General features: G+C 44.2%; 1 protein-coding gene across 1 annotated transcript in view; it reads right to left on the reverse strand.

The window, feature by feature from the left end:
* Positions 1–4,610: 4,610 nt before the first annotated feature.
* SLC6A2 (solute carrier family 6 member 2) overlaps positions 4,611–24,416 on the reverse strand; it is a 37,361-nt gene continuing 17,555 nt past the window's right edge. Inside the window, exons 7-15 of the mRNA XM_048516065.1 lie at positions 24,144–24,247; positions 21,872–21,996; positions 21,134–21,246; positions 18,813–18,941; positions 16,752–16,851; positions 13,086–13,186; positions 8,839–9,006; positions 5,714–5,785; positions 4,611–4,676 (exon numbers count right to left, since the gene is read on the reverse strand). Coding sequence (XP_048372022.1) covers positions 4,653–4,676; positions 5,714–5,785; positions 8,839–9,006; positions 13,086–13,186; positions 16,752–16,851; positions 18,813–18,941; positions 21,134–21,246; positions 21,872–21,996; positions 24,144–24,247 — 936 coding nt within the window. The 3' untranslated portion in view covers positions 4,611–4,652. The remainder of the gene's footprint in view (positions 4,677–5,713; positions 5,786–8,838; positions 9,007–13,085; positions 13,187–16,751; positions 16,852–18,812; positions 18,942–21,133; positions 21,247–21,871; positions 21,997–24,143; positions 24,248–24,416) is intronic.

Here is a 24,416-nt window from a genome sequence, read left to right on the forward strand (position 1 = left end):
TCTTACAGGTGTTTTGATATGTTTCTCAAACAACATATTCCATACTATACGATGTGTGTGTACATAAGAAAGAATGATTCTGAAGAGTTTTGAAGGAAGGCAGATTCTTGCTGAGTAAGGTCGCCAATTTTGCATTTGGAAAATTCCAGAAGATTTGGGGGTGGAATCTGGGAAGGGGAGGGAACCTTCGTAGAAGTATAAAGCCATAGACTCTACCCTCCAAATCTGCCATTTTCTGTAGTATTCTTTGAATATCCTCTATCCAAACACTAGTCAGGATCAACCCTGCTTAGCTTCTTGATATCTGAAGAGACAAGACTAGTCATTTTAACCATAGAGTTTTTGTCCAAATATGAGATCATTCCCACATTGCTGGTGACATGATGACATCACTTCTGGTGAGTCCAAGACCTCAGCTGGAAGCCAGTTAGTCCACATCAGCAGGCTGAATGGTCTTGGGGTGGGGTGGGACACAAAGAGAGGTATCCCCCATCCCCAGAAGGGAACCATATCTCTTTATAACATTAATACACAACCAAACACATCCATACTATAGTCAATGATTTCTTCTTTTGCTAATGGGAAGAGTCCTGTCATAAAAAGAAGACACCCTCTACGAGAGGAAGTAATCCTTCTGGGGTGATGTTTTTCCATGGGACGAAATTTATCTTTGGATCTAATTTCAGAGTTCCTTTCCATTTGTCCTCTGTCTGCTGAGAAGCTCAGCACTGAGTTACTGCCTAGTACAGGTGGCAGGTTCCGTCTCAAGTAAGGGTAAAAGGACAGTCACAGCTGGACATGCTTATGTTTTCAAAGGTTGGTTCCTCACCACCAAAGGGGATTCCAGTCCATAGTTAGGGAGGATGCATGACTTTGAAACACTCAGAATGAATAGTCTGATCTGCCATACCCCAAATTTGGAATTTACCAATTGCAGTCTTTCTACAGCAGCTGACAACATGGGAGAAGGAGGAGAAGGAGTAGTAGTAGTAGTAGTAGTACCAGTAGTAGTTTGGATTTATACCCCACCTTTCTATTCTGTAAGGAGACTCAAGGTGGCTTACAAGCTCTCTTCCCTTCCTCTCTGAACAGACACCTTGTGAGGCAGGTGGGGCTGAGAGAGTTCTGAGAGAACTGTGACTAGCCCAAGGCCACCCAGTAGGAAAGTAGGAGTGCAGAAAGACATCAGAGCTCACCCTAGAGATGCAGGCGGAACAAAGATTTAGGGCCCCACTTCTCCCTCAAGTGACCGTCTAAGATTCAGTTCTAAGGTCCCATTTCTCCTCAAGGGCAGTATTAAATACTCAGCTATAGCTAACCAACTAACCCCCTTAGTCTTTTGAGGGGAAGCATGAACACATGAAGTGGCCTTAAATGGAATCAAAACATTGGTTCATGAAAGTCAGTCTTGTCTGCTCAGATTGGCTTACATGAGTTTGTTTGTTTTTTTAATGGGAGATTCTGGGAATAGAACCTGGGGCCTTCTGCATGCTATGTATGCTCTACCACCGAGACATAGTCCTTCCCTAAATGGCAAAAGACTAAGAAAAAAGAGAGAGCACAGAAAACGTCACAGTGAAAAGCAATGCCACAGCTACACATTCTGGGTTAGTTTACTTCATAAACCATGTTCCCCACAGTCACGGACACACCAATTACTGGATAGCCTTACTGGGTCTGCGCTAGATACAACGTTGATGCCAAACTGCATATTGTGATGTTAAGGCACTTACCAGGGACTTATTCTTCTTGGTTTGGGGATCAAATAAAGCTACTCTATCAGGGGGGAAAAATAGTAGAGCAAAGCATGCCTGCAGATCCTAAGCATGTCCATTTGAAATGAACTTGGCAAGCTCAAAAGTGAGGGAGAACATGGCTTGTGAGGTAGAATGATAATTGTTTAAGATTTGCAGCAGGCTGACGGGAGAGAAAAAGGTCAAATGCCTTGGGAATAAATTTACAGCCCAATCCAAACAGTGGAGGGAGATCCGCAGTGACTGGGGCTGCCGCCATGGTGGCACAGCTGCACCACTTCCTAGGGGGTTTCAGGAAGTATGGGAAACTTGGAAAAGAAACAAACTGAGGCTCTTTCTGCACGGGCAGAAAGCAACGACGTCAGCCCGGTAAAACACCGTTTTGGCGGGGACCCTTCGCACAGGCGTCGCTGCCAAATCAATGCAGCAGTGCTCTGTTCCCACCAAAACGGTGTTTTCAGAACTCGCTCGGGGAGAGAGTTTTTCTGCAAACGTCGGCTTCCATATGCTGCCATGCGAACGGCAGTGGGTGGAAGCTGGCGTATTCCCCTCCCCGGCCCCAAACACCTCCTTACCTCCTGCTGGCTGCCGTTGCTCTGAGGACCCCAGGGGACATGCCCCCTGGCCTCCATTGCTGCAGCCGTCACTCTGGCCATGGGGGCTTGTCCCTTGGCCTCCTCAGAGTGACAGCAGAGCGACAGCTGCCAGCAGGAGATAAGGGGGCTGCGCGGCTGTGCGGAGCCTGCTCCAACAGCTACACAACCCATGGGGCCGTTTGTGAGAATGGCCCCAGAGCCTGCATCGGCATGATGAATGCCGATGCAGGCTCTCTCCCTTGGCTGTGCGGAAACAGCTTGAGTCTCCCTGGCTGACTTAAAAATCCCTATTGCTGCCCAATTGGCTCTGCCACACTAAACCGTGGTGTAAATCCCCAGGTGGTAAAGCCAGCTCCATCCTCGGGAAACATCTCACATGGCAGGTGGTTGCTCACTAACCACTTTAAACTTCCTTCAGTCCGCTTGGGGACCACCAAATGGGTGATGTAAGAACCTAAAATGGCCCAGGTGTGCCCAATCTCATCAGACCACGGTTGCTGAGTAGGGTCGACTATGGTTAGTACTTGGATGGGGGAGCACCAAGGATGTTCACGGTTGCTATGAAGTACCGGAGGATGGCAACCAAGGCTAAGCTGTTGGTGCCCTACCTGTCCCGCTTTGACCTAGCCACAAAGATCCGTGCAGGTTGGACTACTGTAATTCACTCTTTGCAGGACTGCCCTTGAGATTGCTCTGAAAACTCCAGCTGGTCTGGAATGCACCACTGAGGGTCCTTACAGTGGCCTCTTGGACAGCATACCTTTAACCCGTTCTCCGGCATTGGTTCTCAATTGAGTACTGGATCAGGTTCAAGGTTTGGGTGCTCACCTTTAAAGACTTGAATGTTCTAGGACACTTCCCCCCCTTTATTGGTTATTCTTTGATTGCTTATTACAGATTCATAATTAAGGTTTTAAAGGCACCTTAGGAAATTTTAAAGCAACAAGGTTTTAATTAGACATTATACAGTAGGATATTTAATTTTTTGTAGTTATGGTTATTAGCCACCCTGAATTTGACTGTGGGTGAGGAAGGGTGGGGACAGAATTCCACCCAAATAAATAAATAAAATGGATAAATAATAGGATGGTTTGTGGAGTAGACCAACCCATTAAGAAGAGCCAGCATTTCAAATTCTGAACTTCAGCTGCTAGCAACTTTTAAAACCAGTATGCTTTGTTAAAAAAAATAATAACACACTCTGCAGGCTCATTACCTGACAAAAATTAGATTAAAAATGGCAAAATAAAGAATTGCCTATCCATAAAGCCTTTCCTGCTCCAGCTCTTCCATTGTTCTAGAAAATAGGGGGTATTAATAGAAGAGTTTGGATTTATATCCCCGCTTTCTCTCCTGCAAGGAGACTCAAAGTGCCTTACAAACTCATTTCCCTTCCCCCCATAACAAACACCCTGTGAGGTGGGTGGGGCTGAGAGACCTCCTAAGAACTGTGACTAGCCTAAGGTCACCCAGCTGGCATGAGTTGGAATGCACAAGTTAATCTGGTTCACCAGATAAGCCTCCACAGCTCAAGTGGCAGAGCGGGGAATAAAACCCAGTTCTCCAGATTAGAGTGCACCTGCTCTTAACCACTACACCATGCTGGCTCTCAGAATCATTTTGTAGGTGACAGGTAATAGAATCGTTTTGCAGGCGACACAAAATATTACTTCCTTTTTTTGCCATCTGGAAGATTACTGGCCATCCGTGATTCCTCCTCAGTATGCAAAGAACTGCATCGAACGAAGCAACCAGACATACAAAGAGTCAACCTTATTTGCCAGTGAAAAGCAGTGCACTGGAAATTGCAGCGGAAATTACAAGGTTCTAGGTGTGTTATTAGATCGATGACAAGTCATTTGCACATGCCAGTCATCACTTGATGCGCGAATCTTCCCGGACATATTTGCACCTCTCACAAAGCTATCACACATAGACCCACCATACCCCAGACATGAAATCCTTTGGCTAAAGATGGAATTTTTTTAAAAAAAATGTTTCCATCTTAACAAACTTTGGGCCGAACAAGATCAACCCTTGGCAAATTTCACACATACGAAAAAGAAAGTTCAAATAAAAGTCATCTGGGAATTTCGTTGGAAAAAACCCGAACCGTTCAGCTTTGGAAACGATGAGTGGAAGATGGATCTTCACCCAAAGAAATCTGGAGATGATCTTCTGAGCCCACTTATGAGCTGACCAAGACCAACCACAATCAAGAGCTATGAAAGGGACTTTTCAGCTAATCCCAGTTTTCGCTTAACAAAAATGTATTGGCTTTACCATTCCAGATTTGCAGTCTTCATAGAGATAACCAGTGCTGGAGCTGCAAGTTTAAAAAACAAACAAACAAAGATTTGCACAGAAAATACTGGACTAGTGTTCATTATATTGGGGACTTGTGAAAACTCACACAGATTCCAGAGGATTTCGGGAGGGCAACAGTGTTTGGCCTGCAGAGAAACAGCTAGATCTGAGTCCAGTCGCGCCTTCCAGACCAATAAGATTTTTCAAGATATAAGCTTTTGAAAGTCAAAGCTTTCTTCATCAGTTACCAGAGGTAGCCATGGCAAGGTTGATCTTAACCCGTGGGCAACAGGAAGGGATTCCAACCTCTAGGAGTAGCCAGGGGATCCCTTGGAATTATTGCTCTAGACTACAGAGATTAGTTCCTCTGAAAAGAATTGATGCTTTGGAGGGTGGACTCAGAAGCATTGTTGCCCACTGAGGTACCTGTACTCCCTAGGCTCCTCAGCCAAATCTTCAGGAGTCTCCCAACCAGATCTAGGGGTACCTGGTGACCCAAGCAACAGGGACAATTGTCTTGGGCCCAGTCTGGGGGTCCATACCTCTGCTCCCTCCAATGGAGATATCAGCCATCTTGGCAGCAGTACTTGCTTGCTCCCATCCCATTCAAGGCACAAGCAGCCAGCTTCTGGAGGTAGCAATGGCTCCCACCTACCTCACACGGGACAAGGGCCACCCCTTGCTTGGACCTTAGTGGCAGGGGATTGGTGAGTCAAGGGGGCGGGTTGTGGGTAATGGTGATTCTGAGGTCCCATCTTGGATTTTTGTCCAGGGCTTCAGCATCACTACAACAATCAATGAAGGGTGTTGTATAAACAAGCACATCAACTGAGCAGAAGCTTTGGTGATTGTTTCATTTCCAAAAGAAACTGGATGTCTGAACACCAAACACTTATTTCTGTTCTCGCTGGTTCCTGTAATGCGTTCTTCTGACTCCCTTCAAGCAGCTCATAACATGAGTGGTGAAACATGAAATGAGTGGGCAAAACAGCTATGCTTATTTAATGCATGCCTCTCGAACGCAGCAGCAATAGAAAGTGACAGGCAAACACACACCTTAAACTGCCGCACGTTCCCTTGTGCTACAAGGTGGTGTTCATTCTCTGGTGTGATGCAATATGCTAGTCTCTGGAAATAAAAAAATGAGGGAGAAGAAGTGTAAGTCAGGATTCGGAGAATTTTGTAAATCAGAAGTGGAGGTAATGGGAATAAAACATACGAAGTGGTTCTGTTTGCAGGGTCAATTCCATGAAAAGTTGGAGTATCAAAAGCTTGCTGCTAATATTTACCCTTCGGAATCTTCATGTCCCCCAAAAGAGCCTCCTGTGGGGTTAACTCAGTGGCTACTCTCTTCTCATGTGACTCAGGCAAACCATGTTGACAACTACCCCAAGACAGAAGAATAGTTTTTCCTGTTTTTATGTCCCTCATTTAGTTGGCCCAGGTGGAAAGTCAAGCTATTGCTATTGATGTTCAAATTAAGGGTGAGAATAGTCTTTTCTACTCAGTAAATTTCAGGTTTTACATTTTTTGAAATTTTCAGTAAAGCTGAACAGAGCCGAAAACCAGGTTTTAAAAACCTGGGAATTTTCGGTAAAGCCGAATAAAGCCAAAAACCATTGGTTTTATTGGGCTTTTTTTTTCAGATTTCTAAAGCCTGAATCCAAATCTTTCCAAATAAAAAAGGCTGTGTCCCCCCTTGCTGCCATTTCCCAAGTCCAAGTGGACCTGGAAAATGGCGGCAAGGGGGTGGGGGCTTCAACTGAATGCTAGACTCCACTCCAGCATTCAGTAGAAGCTCTCTTTTCCCTGCCACCGTTTATCAAGTACACACACACCCTGGAAATACAGCTGAATCATGTTCAGCCTCTGCCTTACTAGCTGGCAGATACCAAAGAGTTCCTAAAGATTTTGTCATTGTAATACTGGGCAAGTAGAAACATTAGTACATACATTGTTCTATTGCTCAAAAAAGGAGCACACGAGGGCAAAATACTGGGCACAGTTCTTTGTGCAATGTGATGGTTTAGCAGATGAACAGAAATTTCTCCTGGACAATTCAGGTGCGGATTATTCTGAGTCAGTTGCAAAATTTCTATCTGAGAGAACTGATGATTTTAAGTAAGTTTATTAGATGTTTTATTTTGTTGTATTTTGTGTTGTAACTTTATGATTAATGTATATGCCAATAAGGGCTATTTATGTATATGAATCATGTTCAGCCTTTTTGGCAGAAAGCTATTCGGTTCTTGGGGTTTTTTATTGGTAAACTAAAAACCATTTTTGAAGTGATTTGGTAAATACCACGCCTATGCTCCAGTGCCTAAATACTCTGAGATTAGGGTACTTTAAAAATGGTCTTCTCCAGTGGTGGGATTCGAATAATTTAACAACTGGTTCCGGTGGTGAGATTCAAACAATTTAACAACTGGTTGTTTATGAGCACCATTTTAACTACCGGTTCTGCTGAAGCGGTGCGAACCGGCTTAATCCCATCACTGGTCTTCTCCCACGTCAACCAGCCCATATGTTTAGATCATCTTCCAAATTTTCTCCCACTTTTACAGGCAAGCAGGCAGGCTAGCTAAATGAGAAAGAACATATGAAATCTCTCTCCTCACAAGCCCCAATCGATTCTAGTCTTCCTGGTCTTTAAATTTTTAACCAAAATGGTTCTTTCCCACCAGGCATTTGGAACTAGTTTTAAATTACACAGGAGACCTAAGGTCAAAGTGTAAACCTTCTGTGACATCACAGCATCTCAACCAAGGGCTGGAGAGGCTTACAGATGGACAGACGAGGTGCCATCACCAGCCAGGTTTCAAACCGTCTTTGCAATGTGAAAAGCTTGACTCTGAAAGCAGGAGAGGGGGAAAAACCCTCTTTCCTCTCTGAAAGGCTGAAACAGACCCAAAACTTTGTTTTATATCCGCAGTTTGTGGGTCTTTTCAGAGCGCAGAAAAGGAATGTTTCCAATGGCAGTGACAGGAAAATTAATATGATCATAAATCTTAAATCTGTCTTGTTTGGAAATGGTAATTGGGAGGAAAGTGCAGGGCAATTGTAAGAAACAATAATGGGATGTACTTTTCACCATAGAAACCAAGCTCCTCAAAAACTGCATAACAGTATGGCACCGACAGGTGTATACACATACAAAATACATACACAATAAACTTTGGCGAAGACATTATGAGGTGAATTATTCTGAGAGTAACGAACCAGTTAAATTTCCTTGTTGTGGAAACAATTTAATCAAATAATAAAGTTTCCTGTGAATCCAGAGCATCAAGCCACAGAAGATGTTACTATGTCTCTGTATGACTCATTGTTTGGCCCTTGCTTTCTTCCAGTCATTCTCTGGTAAAGGCAAGTAATTTAGCCCTGTCTCTTCACAGGGTATTATTGGAGTATTTAGTCACTCCTTAAACAGACACGCAGTAGAATGTGGGAAGTTGCATCTCTGCTTGTATCCCTGCTCTGGGTTCTCCTTCTTATCTATTTCCTGTTTCCCCCACTCCCAGAATGTTTTTTCATTGATCACAGGTAAGGCCTGGAAATCTCCCAGAATTACAACTTATTTCCAGGCAACAGAGATCAACTCCTGTGAAGAAAATGGCTGCTTTGGAAATGGGACTTTTTTGGCATATTACCTTTTTAAGATCCCTCCCCAAATTCTGCTGTCCCCATGCTGCACCTCCAAAAGCTACAGAAATTTCTGAACTTGAACCTGGCGAACTGGACCTATAACTAGACTCATTTTGAACTTGTACGTCACCCTGAGCCTGGTGTTTGGCTGGGAATAGCTGGATATAAATATAATACATTAATAAATACAAATAAATGTGGCTCCCCAGAACAAAAAGGGGTCCCCCCCTCAAAATCTGCTATCTAAGGCCCTTTGATGATACCTGGAATTGAACCGGTGACCTTCTGCATGCAAAGCAGGTGCTGTACTGAGCCACAGCCCCTCTCAACTTCCAGGAGATGAACTTCCACCACAGGAAGTGTAGAAGAGTGCTAAATCCTTTCCTGAAATGCCAGATCACTTAAAAGTTGTTTCCAAAAGGTCATTCATCTGCAAAGCGTTTGTGGAATTAAAGAAAGCAAACTCTAGCTTAGCTCGGGCGATTTTCATTTCAAAGAACATTTCCATGACATTTCATTACTCGGCCACTCACTTGTTTAAAGCTCCCCTGTGTATTCAGTAATTTATAGAGAATATATGCTGGCACGAGGATCATCGAAGACAACGCAATCCCCCATCCAACTCTTTCAGCCCATAACGGGAAGACGTAGTCATCGTAGGTCAGAGATTTGAAATTTACAACGCTGACTATTACCACAAACTAAAAGGGAAAGAGAAAGTAAACATTGTTGTCATTTAAAAAATCAACCACAAGTTTATTCCAAATCATAGAAAACAGCTCTTCAGATTATCCAGATGTTGTATACAGTGGTGGGATCCAAAAATTTTAGTAACAGGTTCCCATGGTGGTGGGATTCAAACTGTGGCGTAGCGCCAATGGGGCTGGGCTGGGCACAATGGGGGCATGGCTTGGCATTCCGGGGGCAGGGCATTCCTGGGTGGGGCTGTGGCAAGAACGCAGCCGCTGTGCCGGTCCTTGGGCGGGAAACGAATGACAACAGGCGCAGGCTGCCATGCACGCCGGTGCACCTCCTGCTAGACTGCTTCAAGTTCTACGCGCTACTGCTGAGAGGAGGGGCGTAACGAAGGCAAAAATCACGTGGCAAAATCACTAATTAGTAACCCCCTCTCGGCACACACAAATAATTAGTAACCTACTCTCGGGAACCTGTGAGAACCTGCTGGATCCCACCTCTGGTTGTATACGACAGAGATCTAAAGACATTTATGGGTTGTACATTTTAGGGACACTTCTGACCACTAGAGATCTCATGGAACTTGACCTGTAGAACTCCAGGGGTTAAGCAGGCTGAGATGGATAATTTCAAGATAAATAGCCATACCACACTTGTAGTCATTGTTTGTAATGTAGAGGTATGTCCTTTGAAAAGACTGGGACTGGGAACAGAAAGAGAATCCTGTCCAACTAGAGGGGGGAGCTGTAGACAAGACGAGATCAAGGGTTGCCCCAAACTGGATAACCCAGGCTAGTCTGATCTCATGAGATTTCAGGTGCTAAATGGGGTTGGTCCTGGTTACTACTAAGATGGGGGACCACCAGAGAAGTTCAGGGTTGCTACACAGAAGCACGCAGTGAAGGAATTGATGAGTTTATTTAGTGGTGTGGTCATAAGCCATAACAATATCACAAGGTTACAAACATCAAACAAAATTTAACATATCACAGAATTGGGAATAAAATACCACAATACAATACCCCTAAAAATGATAACAATATCCAAAACATGTCAAACAGAGCACTAAACAGTAAACAGTAACATTAAAAGACTGTAAAATCCCATCCAAGAGCTATTCTCTGAAAATCTCTTCAGAATATTTAAGAAACAAATGGCCACCCAACGGCCTTCATGTAGAAGAGTGGGGAATGGAACCCAATTCCCCAGATGAGAACATAAGAACATAAGAACAAGCCAGCTGGATCAGACCAGAGTCCATCTAGTCCAGCTCTCTGCTACTCGCAGTGGCCCACCAGGTGCCTTTGGGAGCTCACATGCAGGAGGTGAAAGCAATGGCCTTCTGTGGCCATGAGGGTCCGCTGCTTTTAACTATTACATCACATGGGCTCTTAATGTAGGTTTATATCTGCCCTTTTGGTATTTTCCTGTCATTTTAAAATTCTATCAGTTTACCCCGCCTGCCATCAGCTTTGAGATGAAAACCACAGCATTCTTGGCTATCAAAAGCCAAAGCATGAGCATAAATGGCAATGTCTGGAGGGGAAAACTTCAGACAATTGTTTAATATCGAGCGTCAAGTTAAATCTCATTGTGGAGAAAGGCCCAAACCTGGCCCATAATGTTAGTTATTAGGTGTGTCACTCAGCCATCGATTTAAAAGCTATTACGTGCCAGAGAAAAAGACATCAGTATGAATTTGGGTGCTGTGTGGTTTCCAGGCTGTATGGCTGTGTTCTAGCAGCCCGGAAACCACACAGCACCCAAGTGATTCCGGCCGTGAAAGCCTTCGACAATACATCAGTATGAATGTTTCACCAGCCGCACCACCATTTAGGAAGACACCAATGACAGCTGAAGTTAGCAAACTTATGTCGGAGTGACTTCTGAGGGGCTATTCCTGAAGTCCTCACACCTGTTATGGCACAAATTATGTCCTGGAACCTGCTGTGACAAAGTTGTGACTTTTCTTGTACTGAAAAGGAATGGGTTGTCTCATCTTTCCACTGGGTTGTCAATCTCCAGACTGCTTTGGCATTACAACTGGTCTCCAGGTGGCAGTTAAACTGAAATGGTTGCTTTGGAAGGTGCTCTATGTCATTATACTCCATTCAGAAGAAGAAGATGAGGAGGAGGAGGAGGAGGAGGAAGAGGAGGAGTCTGGACTTATATCCCACCTTTTTCTCCTGTAAGGAGACTCAAGGTGGCTTACAAGCTCCTTTCCCTTCCTCTCCCCACAACAGACACCTTGTGAGGTAGGTGGGACTGAGAGAGGTCAAAGAGAACTGTGTCTAGCTCAGGGGTCTGCAACCTGCGGCTCTCCAGATGTTCATGGACTACAATTCCCATCAGCCAATTCCAATTGGCCATGGTGGCAGGGGCTGATGGGAATTGTAGTCCATGAACATCTGGAGAGCCGCAGGTTGCAGACCCCTGGTCTAGCTGAAGGTCACCCAGCAGGAATGTAGGAGCGCAGAAACACATCTGATTCACCAGATAAACCTCTGCATCTCAGGTGGAGGAGTAGGGAATCAAACCCAGTTCTCCAGATTAGAATCCACCTGTTCTTAATCACTAAACCACGCTGGCTCCCCTCCCCCAAATCTCCAGGTGTTGGCAATTCTAATGCAAACCTTCATATACCTGTCACAGAAGAGTTGGGAGGTTCATCTTTGGCTACTATTGATCTGCTTCTGCTCATATCTGCTTACTCATCCTGATTTGGAAACCACGCAGAGTGCCATTCTAGTTAATTTGCTCAAATGTTTAACACAACCATACTCCCATTATCTGACATCTGGAATCTAGTGCCAGGTGTGCCATTTTGCTTCCTGTCTGCTGTTTTATTATATCTAAACGCCGTTTGCATCTGCTGCTCATCACTTAAATTATATTGCTGGGTTTCATTCTGCAAAACTTCTAAGAGCAAAGGAAAAAAGAAAGTGTACCATATTGGTACTTCTTTGCAATTCCTCAGTCACTTTCTTAATAGGCTTACAAAACTCACAATCAGACTTAGTTAAAAAACATCTTTCAAATCGCTGGAGGAAGTAAACATACAAACTTTTTTGGGGAGCGGAGGGGGAGGTTATAAGGATTCCAAATCAAAATATTTTCCATGTGTTAAAATATTTAAATGACTCCAGAAGGTTTGCAATGCTTGTTTGTTTATTTGTTTTCAAAATCTATTTTTCATAAGTGCATAGTAGATTCCTCGGAAAGCTATTTTCTGTGAAAATGTTTAAACGACTGAAGCAAAAAGACAATAAAAATAGGCAAACTTTTAAAATTTAAAACTCTTCTGCTCTCTCTTTCCTTTTAATCTGAAAAAAGAATTGAACTTGAGTCAGTGTGATATAGTGGTTAAGAGCAGTGGATTTTAATCTGGAGAACAAGGTTTGATTCCCCACTCCTCCACATGAATTCCCCACTTTTATCTGGTGAACCAGATTTGTTTCTCCACTCCTACATTCCTGCTGGGTGATCCTGGGCCATTCACAGTTCTCTCGGAACTCTCTCAGCCCCACCTATCTCACAAGATGTCTGTTGTGAGAACAGGAAGGGAAAGCGGTTTGTAAGCCCCCTTGAGTCTCCTTACAGGAGAGAAAGGTGGGGTATAAATCCAAACTCTTCTTTTGCTCTTCTTAAAGAGGGGATTTAGTAAGAACGGTTTTTGCAGAAAATTTGTGAAATTGCACCTTTCTATAGCCTCTCATCCTTTTCATAGTAGCTCACAGGTGGCTGTCCTCAATTTTGGATGATAATGCCTTAGGTCCTGAACAATATTATCAACAGTTCACCCTTCTTCTTAACCAATGAGGCAGATGTACACACATAAGCCAACTATTCTACACAGAACTTCCTCCTGGATAGGGAACTTCACAAATATTGGATCTGGGTGAACATTTGCTTTGTAGTCCACAATTAGACATGAGGCTTAAATTAGAATTGCCACCTGCAATGCACAGTTCGGACACTGACCCTGTAATAGAGAAGGGGAGGCCGTATTTCTCCTGATTAGGGCACAGCAATATTTGGACCTATGCCAGTTACAATTGAAGAGACAGACAAGTGCACAGCTTACCAATAAAAAAGCAGGGCTAACAAATTTCCAACACAATCTCCAGTAGAGTCCTGGCTTGAAACCCATCATTTGCTGAATATCATCACTGAATCTGTCCACACCTGAAGACAGGGCACAAACAGCAGACAGAAGGGGACAGTTAGTACACTGTTACATTTGCCTACAGGACCTTTCTGTTTTAACCATGTTTTCTATCCCCAGAGATCACTGATAAGATGCGCATATTAAGGCTCTTAGAAGCTGGCAACAAGCTAGTTTTTCTGATCCCGAATCCCAGACTCCTCACTGCCGTATCTTTCCTTCAATTTATGTATTTATTTCATTGAGATCCTGGCTTTCTCCCCAGTGGGGAATTTATCTAGGATTGGCAGCTACATCACAAAACCCCAACTCATTTCCCTGTGTTGTTCAAATATTGCAAATCAGGGAGGTGTAAGGACCCCTCGGAAAAATGTAGACTCCCCAGATTTCTTGCATCTGCTGGTAAGATTTGAAGAATTTGGCAGAAAGGGGGGGAGAGAGAGAGAGAGAGAGAGAGAGAGAGAGAGAGAGAGAGAGACCAGGATTTAGCTGACGCTAGCATTGTTTAAGAAAGGGATGTAGGAGAATCATAGAGTTGGAAGAGACCCCAAGGGCCATGCAGTCCAATCCCTGCCATGCAGCAATAAAACACTCCTCTGGACTTGTTTCAGCTTGTCAATATCATTTTTTTGAATTGCAGTAACCAGAACTAAACACAGCATTTCAAGCAAGGTCTGACCAGTGCAACATATAGTGGTACTATTACATCCTTTGATCTAGACACTATATTCCTATTGATGCAGCTCAGAATCGCAGTGGCTTTTTTGGCTGCTGCATCACACTGCTGACTCATGTTCAGTTTGTGGTCTATTAAGACTCCCAGATCCCAGATCCCCGCGTTTGTAATGATCCTCCCCAGCCTTGCTCCCAATTGTACTGTCAAGCCAGGAGGGTGGGGGATCATTGGAGATGGCTGTTCCAACGGTACGTGAGCCAGCGCTGAACTTGAACGTACCTGGCCTGTTTTGAATTGGAGCTAGCTACTCCGATTGATTCCATTTTTTCCACCCTTCCTCACTTAAACCTTGACAATATTATTGTTTAGGACAATGTTCCATTGAATTTGACTCATGGGGCTCTGCTCTGCTTACACACAGAGTTAGATTGTAACCATGTAAACAATTTCAACAGAAGTTTCCTTTAGGACTGATCCACCAATACAAATGTCAATGCAAGTCTCTCCTTTTGACGGACGGTTACTCTGCTATGTTTGTTTTTATGTAGATGAAAGCAAGTACCCCATTTATAAAAAAAGTTTAAGGGTTGAGACTGAAGAAACGGCAATGCCTTTCTCAGCTGTGGCAGAAAATCAATACCTTTTCTCTGGTCAGAGTTGCTATTAAAAAGAGTGGGCATTTGCCCATTCAGAACAATGCTAATATTGAACAGGGAACATTATGCTTATATATCGGAGCATGCAAAAGGTAAACATTTTCTAAAGTTAGGAGTATTTCAGGAAACTTTCTGAGTTTTCAGAAGTGCTATTTTTTTTGACCCGTACAGCAAAACTGCCGAATATTCATCCCAGTCCTTATGTTCATTGCATTACAAAAATTACAGTTTGCAACTGCAAACATCAGAAATATTAAATTACTGCTTGGCACACAACATTTCTTAGTCCCCGCGCTTGTAATGATCCTCCCCAGCCTTGCTCCCAATTGCCTGTGAAACTCAAATCCAATTGACATAAGCACAGCTTAATTACAATCAAAACATTTCAGCCCAAAGGAAAAAAAAATGTTTGGGTTGGTGCTAAAATGTCAAGTTAGCCTTCCAGCTAAACAGAGGTTCATGTGGATTGCTAAGGCAATTGGGGAAGGTGACGGCTGAACGGGGAAAAGGGAGAGGTAGGTTGACTCCGAAAGCAAGAGGTGGACCAAGCCATGCTAGATTTAACCACAGATCAATCTGAACTTTACCTGCGGCCATAACAAATTGTTCTTTATAGAACAATGGGTCGTAATGTGTCAGCAGGAAAAAAAAAATCTATTAACAGTTCAAGCTACGCTCTTTCTACACGAGTCATCGAAAACATTTGCAGAACGTTGGCACGACGTTTTCAATCCCCCTCGCCCCATTTGTTTGCACTCACCCCCTTGAAACATTTCATGGCCTCCATAAAGGGTTCCCCCCTCTTTTTTGGCTACTTGTAGAATTAATTTGTAGAATTGATGCCCCAGCTGGGAATGGGCAGGCAATAAATCCAATCAAATACAAATAAAATAAATTAAAACCTAGGATGATCAGGACCCTCTTGGCAGCGAGGAGAGTCCTTCAAGTGGCAACCTCAGTTCTGGGGCACTCCAGAATTGATGCTATTGTACTGCCAACAAAATACGTTATACTTGGGTGCTGTGTGGTTTCTGGGCTGTATGGCCATGTTCTAGCAGCATTCTTTCCTGACGTTTCGCCTGCATCTGTGGCTGGCATCTTCAGAGGATTCTCTGAAGATGCCCGGAAACCACACAGCACCCAAGTGATTCCGGACGTGAAAGCCTTCGACAATACAAAATACATTATAGTTTTTGGGGAAAGAGTCTACGGTAGATGTCTTCTTACCACAGAATTTTTACCCAAATATCAGAACGTCTTGAGCTGCTGGTAACATGGCGATGTCATTTCCGGTGCATGCCAGCAGGGCCGCCACCAGCTACTTCACGGCATCTCCAGCCCAACCTTTCCCCTGCTGCTGATAATTCCCCCTGCAAGCCCAATGATTGGTGGCAAGGTGCAGTGGTTGGAGGCAGGAGATCCCCCCACCCCAACAGCCCTGATCAAACATGGCACCTTTTGCATGCAAAGCGGGTCCTCTCCCTCAGAGCCGCAGCTCCTCCCCTGCTGTCTTCTCCACAACTGCAAAGAAGCAAAAGACTTCTGGGCCGAATTTTCCAGCCAGCTAATTAAAAGCAATAACCTAACCCTGCCAAGTTTGATAGGCCTTGCAGTCACTCCTGCTTGTACTGCAACGAAACAAAACAAAGAAAAGAAGTAGGACGGAGAATCGTGTAATTGAGGGCATAATTTGCATCGCGCTTCTGGCATCCCGGTGGCCAGAAGCTTCCCCACTTTTCCCTCTTGGCAGAAGAGCCTGTGATTAAGGAGCCATCTCTCTCCCCTGGCACCCTGCCAGGTGCCCTGCCATGTTGTCTAAAGCAAACCCTATAAAGATTTGCTATAATAAATATAGCTTCGGCAAGCTCTTTGCAGCCCAGGTTATCTCAGTGTGTTCGTTTTCATTTGCAGGCAGCAGAGGGGAAGATGCGTTTGGCTGCCTGCCCATCAGTGATGATAGTTTGCACAGCCAGAAAGGAGGGGGGGAGATTAATTTCATTGTGCCTCCTTTACAGTTCAAGTCTGTGCTTATGCCCCATAGCTATCTGGCATGCAGACAGCACAGGAAGGTAAAACGCTTGTCTTCTGCCGTTCTATAACAATTGACCCAGAGAAGTTAAACACAAAGAAGAAGAAGAGGAGGAAGAAGAGATTTGGATTCACACCCCATCTTTCTCTCCTGTAAGGAGTCTCAAGGTAGCTTACAATTTGCAAAGAATTTCAGCAATTCCCCCCCCCCCTTTCGCCACTCACCATAAAACCAGGCAACACCAATGGCTTCCATTAAAACAGCAAATAAGATAGAGGTCCCAGCAGCAAAGGTGTCCAGTAGAGTAAGCACGTAGATCCCACCCTGAGCAAGAAGAAGAAAAACATCCAATACATTGAGTTACCCAGCATATCCAGAGCATCCTTGCAGACTGGATGGAAGATAATTGGCCAAAACCTCTGTTTACTTAGCTTTCAAGATGAGATAGATCTGGGAACTTTTTGAGAATTGGATGGATAAACTTTGACGGTGCCCCCTTAAATGGAAGAACACATGTTCCATCAGCTCCACTTCCTCTGTTTGGCATGAACATAGCATTTCAGAATAGGGGATTTTGGGGGGGGGCAGTGGTGGGATCCAAAAATTTTAGTAACAGGTTCCCTTGCCTCAGCAAAGGGGGCAGAGGCATACCTAGGCAAACCTGAGCCCTGGGCAAAACCTGAGTTGGATGCCCCCCCATGGGCAGCCATCCCACCACGACCCCAAATTTTTTTTTTTGCACCAGGTCATTTCTAAATCATCATCACATTATAGAAAATGCCTCAACTCACAAATCTGAACACAGCAATGGTGAAACACACAGGTTCTTTGGTAGAGACTGGTGAGATGAAAGGTACGAAAGGCTGAGAATCCATGAATTGCAGTACCTGAAAGGGATTAACCCAGTTCAGGGAGTTACATTATTAGTCGCAATTGCTATATGGAACCTTCACGTTCAAAGGCAGGATGCCTCTCGGGGACGCTAGGGCGTGGAGATGGAAAAGCGGACCCAATTAGTAACCCCCTCTCGGCACACACAAATAATTAGTAACCCACTCTCGGGAACTGGTGAGAGCCTGCTGGATCCCACCTCTGTGGAACTGCTTTCCAAGACGCTACTGGACTCGGATCTAGCTGCAGAACAACTCCAGAACAAGGGGAATACATTTGTTTTCTAAACCAGGGCAAATGTCTCAGCCACACACATAAAGGTACTTTCATATGCACTGATCAAAGGTTGAAATACTCAGAGGGCAACTTGAGGCAATTTTTAGCAACCTGAAAGGCCACCTTAGTAAGAGCAAACAAAAGACGCAAATCCGACGTGATCAGCAACAGGTTGCTGCAGAGAGCTCAGCTGCTCTATATTTGTTTGATATGTTCTACTTAACAAAGGAGAGCGAAAATGTTCGCTATTCTCCAATTAAAACAAAAACACAAGACAACAAACTTGGAGAACTATTATAGTTCATTTGATTCTAATTTGTATGTATTTGATTTATTCCCAGTTACATGAGTGTTTACGCACAAAGTACTGGACTGCACAAGCTAGACTTGGTGAGAATTCAGTCCAGGGGGCTGGAACAAGAAAAAATGTGGTTGCATAGTCTAGTCAAATGTTATGAATTTGCAACAGCCAATGGAAGCATTTTTATCTATGCTTTGGAATCCCACCTCGTTCTTCTGGGAGTCAGACTGGCATCTATATGTAGACAGCAAGTGTGGTATAGTGGTTAGAGTATTAGACTAGGCTCCGGAAGACCCAGGTTCAAGTCTCTATTCTGGCCCAAGGTCACCTAGAAAGCTTCCATGGCAATCACACTCTCGTAGCCAAGTCTACCACTCAGAGTTGCTGGGAGGCTAAATTTGAGTACAGGAGAGCCACTAGTGGTGGGAAAGGCAGGGTATAAATGATGCAAATGAAAATAAAGATATATTATCAGAAGGACTGAACAGATCCAAGTCTAGTTAGCTTCAGAATATCCAGTTTCTTCCATTTCTTTCAGTTTTCATACATAATAATTGTGAACGTTTTTGCCTTGTTTGTTTCCTTGGCTAGTTTTCCAATTCATTCATTCATTCATTCATTCATTCATTCATTCATTCATTCATTCATTCATTCATTCATTCAATCAATCAATCAATCAATCAATCAATCAATCAATCAATCCCTGTAGTGATGATGTTCCCATCTTAGCCTCTTCCAACTGTGCCACATAAGAGTTGTTGTGGTCCAGCTCGGAAGGGACCAGGATTGGTACCCACCTCCCCAAAACATTACTTACATTTGTGATGCAGAAAAGAGCACCCAGGAAGGTGATGAAAGCAACTCCAAACGTGAACAACTTCCTATGTTTTTTCAGGATGTGGAAATCATCTGCTAGGCCCGTGATGATGGCTTCCATACCTCCCATCTACGGCAGGAGCAAAACAGAGCTGTGGATTAATCACAATTCTAGCAGGATGGTTTAAGAGTTAGGCTGTTTGAAGAGAACAAGATCTGTCTAGTCCAGCCTTCTGTCTGCAACACTACCGTAATGGAGGAAGATCGATGATGGATCATAGTTCTGAACATGATGATCAGGTCATTCACGGGCAAGAAGATAGCTGAAATCTTCTAATGGGTTCCACACTATCTCATAAAACAAAGATATCTGGGGACACCATCAAACCATACAATCCGTGATTACGAAAGGATACTTAAGCCATAAAAGTTGAGCTGTCTGAAAACTGACTCCCAGTAACGTTCTACCACTGAGCAAAAATCAAAGTGGGGAATTGCAGACAAGTAGATGAAGTCATGCATAGGATCTTGCACATAGGATCTCTGTTTCTCACTCATGTCAAGGGCATACCGCCCAGGGGAACATATGGGGTCAAATGTCCCCGGGCTGCAGCCATTTAGTCACGAGGAGGTTGAAAATCGCCCCCACACCCCTCCTTCTTCCCCTGGGTCCATACACTGACTTCATTTGTGATTTGGGGCATATTCTATAATGTGATGGTGACTTTGAGCAGATCTGGTGCAAAAAAACCACAATTGTTTGGTCATGGTGGAGGAGAGTGGCCTGCCATACATGGGGAGGGGGGACACTCCGATTTTGCACCGGGCTACCTAGATACGCAAGAATGAAATGGCTGCTGCAGGTGGCGGAGCCACCCACAAAATATCAGGGAGTGAGGTTACGCGTCACGGAGAATACCTCTTCAACATTTCAGGCAGAATCTCTATGCAGCAGAATGCCTTTGTAAAGGAATATATTTTTTCAAACTATTTTCTTGCATATTCAGCTTACACAGCGAAGAGCCCTGAGCGATCGCAACCTTTATGCACCTGCACACGCAGCGAAATTTCCAGTGGCCAATCAGAATCCCTGCTAAGCCACAGACCCACCTGGCTGTACCCACTTGGTAAAAGCACTTGGTGGGCATTAAGAAAGAGGTCTGAGGGTGTCAAGGTGTTCATAGGGCATCACACTGGGGGCCCTGGCCATGAAACAGGGATTCTGAGCTACTTGTTTCTACCGACTCTCACGTCCGTATTTACTTCAAGAAAGGAGTAGCAGCAGTCAAATCAATTAACGTCGTGTGTGGAGGTAGTGGAAAAGGAAATTTGCCTCTGAATGCACTTCCATCCGTACACCTGCTGTCTGAGGTCTGCCATGGACTGTTTTCATTTTACAGCCCCAAACAGAGCCAAATCCATGCTACATTCCAGTCCCAAAGTCCCATTCCTGAGATTTCCACTTAACGAGACCATCTGTTTTGCTCGACTTTTATTTTTTTCCCTTCCGCTGCAACATGTGATTAAGCTGTCTTGCTCAAGTCATTCGGCAACAATTTTCCCTGCACAGGGCTTTCTATGGCCCACCTCTTTTCTCCCTGTCAAACACAGGGTCTAGATAGCACAATTTGATCTGTGAGGGGCTGGCAGTTTGAGAGTTTTGCTTTTGTTGTTGGGGGCGGGGGAATGAACATCCAGCCTTATCTGTGGTTCTGCACATTGGCACATGGCAAACACATTTATTTTTATTTATTTATTGTTGTATTTATAAACCGCCCTCCCCCAAAGTTTGTGCGACTGTGAGTTTTTAAAGTTTGTTCAAAATATCTCAGCATCTCCCAGTCCCTCTAACTCTAAGGGTAATAACCAGAGGTGGGATCCAGCAGGTTCTCACAGGTTCCCGAGAGTAGGTTACTAATTATTTGTGTGTGCCAAGAGGGGGTTACTAATTGGTGATTTTGCCACGTGATTTTTGCCTTAGTTATGCCCCTCCTCTCAGCAGTAGCGCGCAGAACTTGAAGCAGTCTAGCAGGAGGTGCACCGACGTGCGTGGCAGTCTGCGCCTGCGTGCATTTGTTTCCTGCCCAAGGACCGGCGCAGTGGCTGCGTCCTTGCCACAGCTCCGCCCAGGAATGCCCCGCCCCCGGAATGCCCAGCCACACCCCCGTCGTGCCCCGCCCAGCCCCATTGGTGCTGCAACACAGTTTGAATCCCACCACCATGGGAACCTGTTACTAAAATTTTTGGATCCCACCACTGGTAATAACTCTAAAAATAAGGAAACAGAGAAAGTTATGTAGAAGACCAGTAGAGGATACTCACAGCACTGTCGATGCCCAGAGTAAGCAGCATGAGGAAGAACACCACCGCCCAAAAGGTGGATCCTTTAAGGGTTGAAATTGCTTCTGGATAAATGATGAAAACCAATCCAGGTCCTGAAGAAGCAGAAGAAGATTTGGGTCTTAAATCTTAAAATTTAGCCCCTTTGGTAGTATTTATGTCTGCTGCATTGCAGTGTTTGTGATTTACCAGTAGGTGTCACTATTGAGCTATTTGCATAGGTAGCCTTGCGATAGCTCAACCTAGTGATAAAACAAAGTGTTGCAAGCAAAATATTCCTTGAAAGTAATCACTGCATTCATTCTCTGTAGCAATGAGGGAGATATCTTTTGCTCTATAAGAACAGGCTGTACCTGTTATATAGTGGACAATCAAGAGAGGAAGATCGTACTAAGGTGTTGGAGAAAAATGGTTCTCTGAAAGCATTGAAAGAGGACATTTTTTGGCCCATTTAAGATGAACTCAGACCCACAGTATAGTTCAGGAGAACAAAATCCAAAAGGTCTTTGATTCTCAAGCACATTCAGAATAGCTGGAAATTGTACCTAGATGTTTGGGCGAACATTCCATGTTTCTTACCCTTGTCTTTCTGACATTTTACACCAGATGGTTGGACACTGGGTTGAAAGAAAGATGATACAGGTGTGTGTGTGTGCGGGGGGGGGGAGGGTTAAGAGAGGAGACTATTCGATTTGGGGTGAGGAGAAAAAACCTTCGTACCTTCAGTGGCCACATCCTGAATTCTGACTTTGGACTTATGAGCCATGTAGCCTAATATAGAAAAAATTGCAAATCCTGAGATGAAGCTGGTGCAACAGTTGACAGTACTAGTCAGCAATGCATCTCTGAAAGAGAGAAAAGAGTGCAAGAGAAGGTATAAGGAGAACTGAGGAAATTCCAGCCTTAGCTTTGCTGAGCCAGCGTGGCATAGTGATTAAGAGCAGGTGGATTCTAATCTGGAGACCGGATTTGATTCCCCACTCTTCCACCTGAGATGCAGAGGTTTATCTGGTGAACCAGATGTGTTTCCACACTCTTACATTCCTGCTGGGTGACCTTGGGCTAGTCACAGCTCTTCAGAACTCTCTCAGCCCCACCTACCCCAAAAGGTGTCTGTTGTGGGGAGAGGAAGGGAAAGGAGCTTGTAAACCACTTTGAGTCTCCTTACAGGAGAGAAAGATGGGGTATAAATCTCCTTACAGGAGAGAAAGATGGGGTATAAATCTCCTTACAGGAGAGAAAGATGGGGTATAAATCCAAACTCTTCTACTCTTCTTCATAAAGCATGCATTATTTCGAAGCTACTTGAGTTTTACTTCAGTAATGGCTTTTCCAGAGTAATAAAGCCAATACAGACTCTCTTTCCCTCTGAAACCGGAGTCATTCAAATGCCAATTGTCTAGGCACCAAACCTTGTTTTATAAGATTAATGATAAAACAATGTTTCAGAAACTAGACAAATTGCTCTTTTCTCAGCTGAGAATAAATGACACAAGCAAACAGTATCGGACAAGTTTAATAATCTCCCAACAATTTAACACAATTGGGAGCGCTGCCTCCAGCCATGTTTCTCCCTCTCTCCCCTTCCCCCTAAAAACCTAGCTTGTGGTTTTTTTAAAAAAGGCTCAAGGGTGAATTTGCTCAAGTTGCAGGTTAAAAGCAATTGCAGAAGATACAACACTTTTTAAAAGTCATGCTTTCTAGAGATCATTTAAAAATAGTGGCAACCTTTTTTAAAAGGAGTAATCAAATAGCGAAAGAAGAAGAAGAGTTTGGATCTATATCCCCCCTTTCTCTCCTGCAGGAGACTCAAAGGGGCTTACAATCTCCTTGTCCTTCCCCCCTCACAACAAGCACCCTGTGAGGTAGGTGGGGCTGAGAGAGCTCCGAGAAGCTGTGACTAGCCCAAGGTCACCCAGCTGGCATGTGTGGGAGTGTACAGGCTAATCTGAATTCCCCAGATAAGCCTCCACAGCTCAGGTGGCAGAGCTGGGTATCAAACCTGGTTCCTCCAGATTAGATACACAAGCTCTTAACCTCCTACACCACTGCTGCTCCTAGGGTAGATGGTTGCAATGTTGGAAAGATACATGTGGTTTCTGGGGTCACTTCAGCTACAAGGTTATATGGCCCCTTCCGCACAAAACTTTGAAAACGTTCTGAAGTAGAAAACAAAACATTTCCTCCGTATTTAACTGCAACACTTCTCTATTTTTTTATTGGGGGGGGGAATCTTTGAAGCATCGAGTATATGAGTACAGAGTGCAGCACGAGGCAGGGAAGATTGAAGCATCAATTCAACACAGAACTCAAAAAAGAGGGTGGAATCACAAAATGGTATCATTTTTAGGGGGTGGAATTGAAAAAGTTTTAGAAATGCTTTAGGGGTTTTGGGTGAAAAGGGTAACAGGTGTTTGGGAAAGACCATGGCCCCTTCTGCACATGCAGAACAATGCACTTTCAGTCCACTTCCAATGCACTTTACCGCTGTTCAGAACAGCAAAATCCACTTGCAAACAATTGTGAAAGTGGACTGAAAGTACATTATTCTGAATGTGCGGAAGGGGCCTGTTCTTCACCTGGGACCCTGCAGTGTTGGTTGCCAGTCAAAGTAGAAAATACTGAGCAAGATGGGCCAATGACATGGCACGATGTGATAACCACATCCGTTTCAAATGCGGCATTGCACTATTTGAGCAGCAGAGGGTGGAAATCCCAGTTATAATGCTTGGCCTTCATACAACGCCCAAGAGTGGTTGAAAAGCTTCACACAGGTGGTTTGCGTTGAAATCCTTACCACAATTCTTCCAAAAAGGATCGACTTGGCCAAGCACTGGTTGAATTGCTTATCCCCCCACCCCGCCCACTACCCCACCTGTGTATTACTTGGGCCGTTGTGATTTCTCCTCTGCATAACGCCGGTTACTTTTTAAACAGTTTTATAAACAAATACATATGCTGGACTAAACTGTTTCGCCCATGCGCGGCTTACCTGTAACAATTGTTGTCAAACTGATTGTAGCTGGCAAATGCAATTAAGACACCAAAGCCCGCTCCTAACGAGTAGAATATCTGAGTGGCAGCATCAATCCACACCTGCAGCGAGAAAGGACAGTGCACCTGTTCATTTAGCTTAAAAACAAAACCAAGGAAGGGATAATTTCTTCCAGGGAATTAAACTTCCCCTGTCCCCTAAAAGAGTGTGAGATTGTAGCAAATTTTAGACATACACCACCCCCCGAGTCCTCAGTTTGATTGTATTAGC

The sequence above is a fragment of the Sphaerodactylus townsendi genome, linkage group LG14 (genome assembly GCF_021028975.2).
Source record: "Sphaerodactylus townsendi isolate TG3544 linkage group LG14, MPM_Stown_v2.3, whole genome shotgun sequence".
NCBI lineage: Eukaryota > Metazoa > Chordata > Lepidosauria > Squamata > Sphaerodactylidae > Sphaerodactylus > Sphaerodactylus townsendi.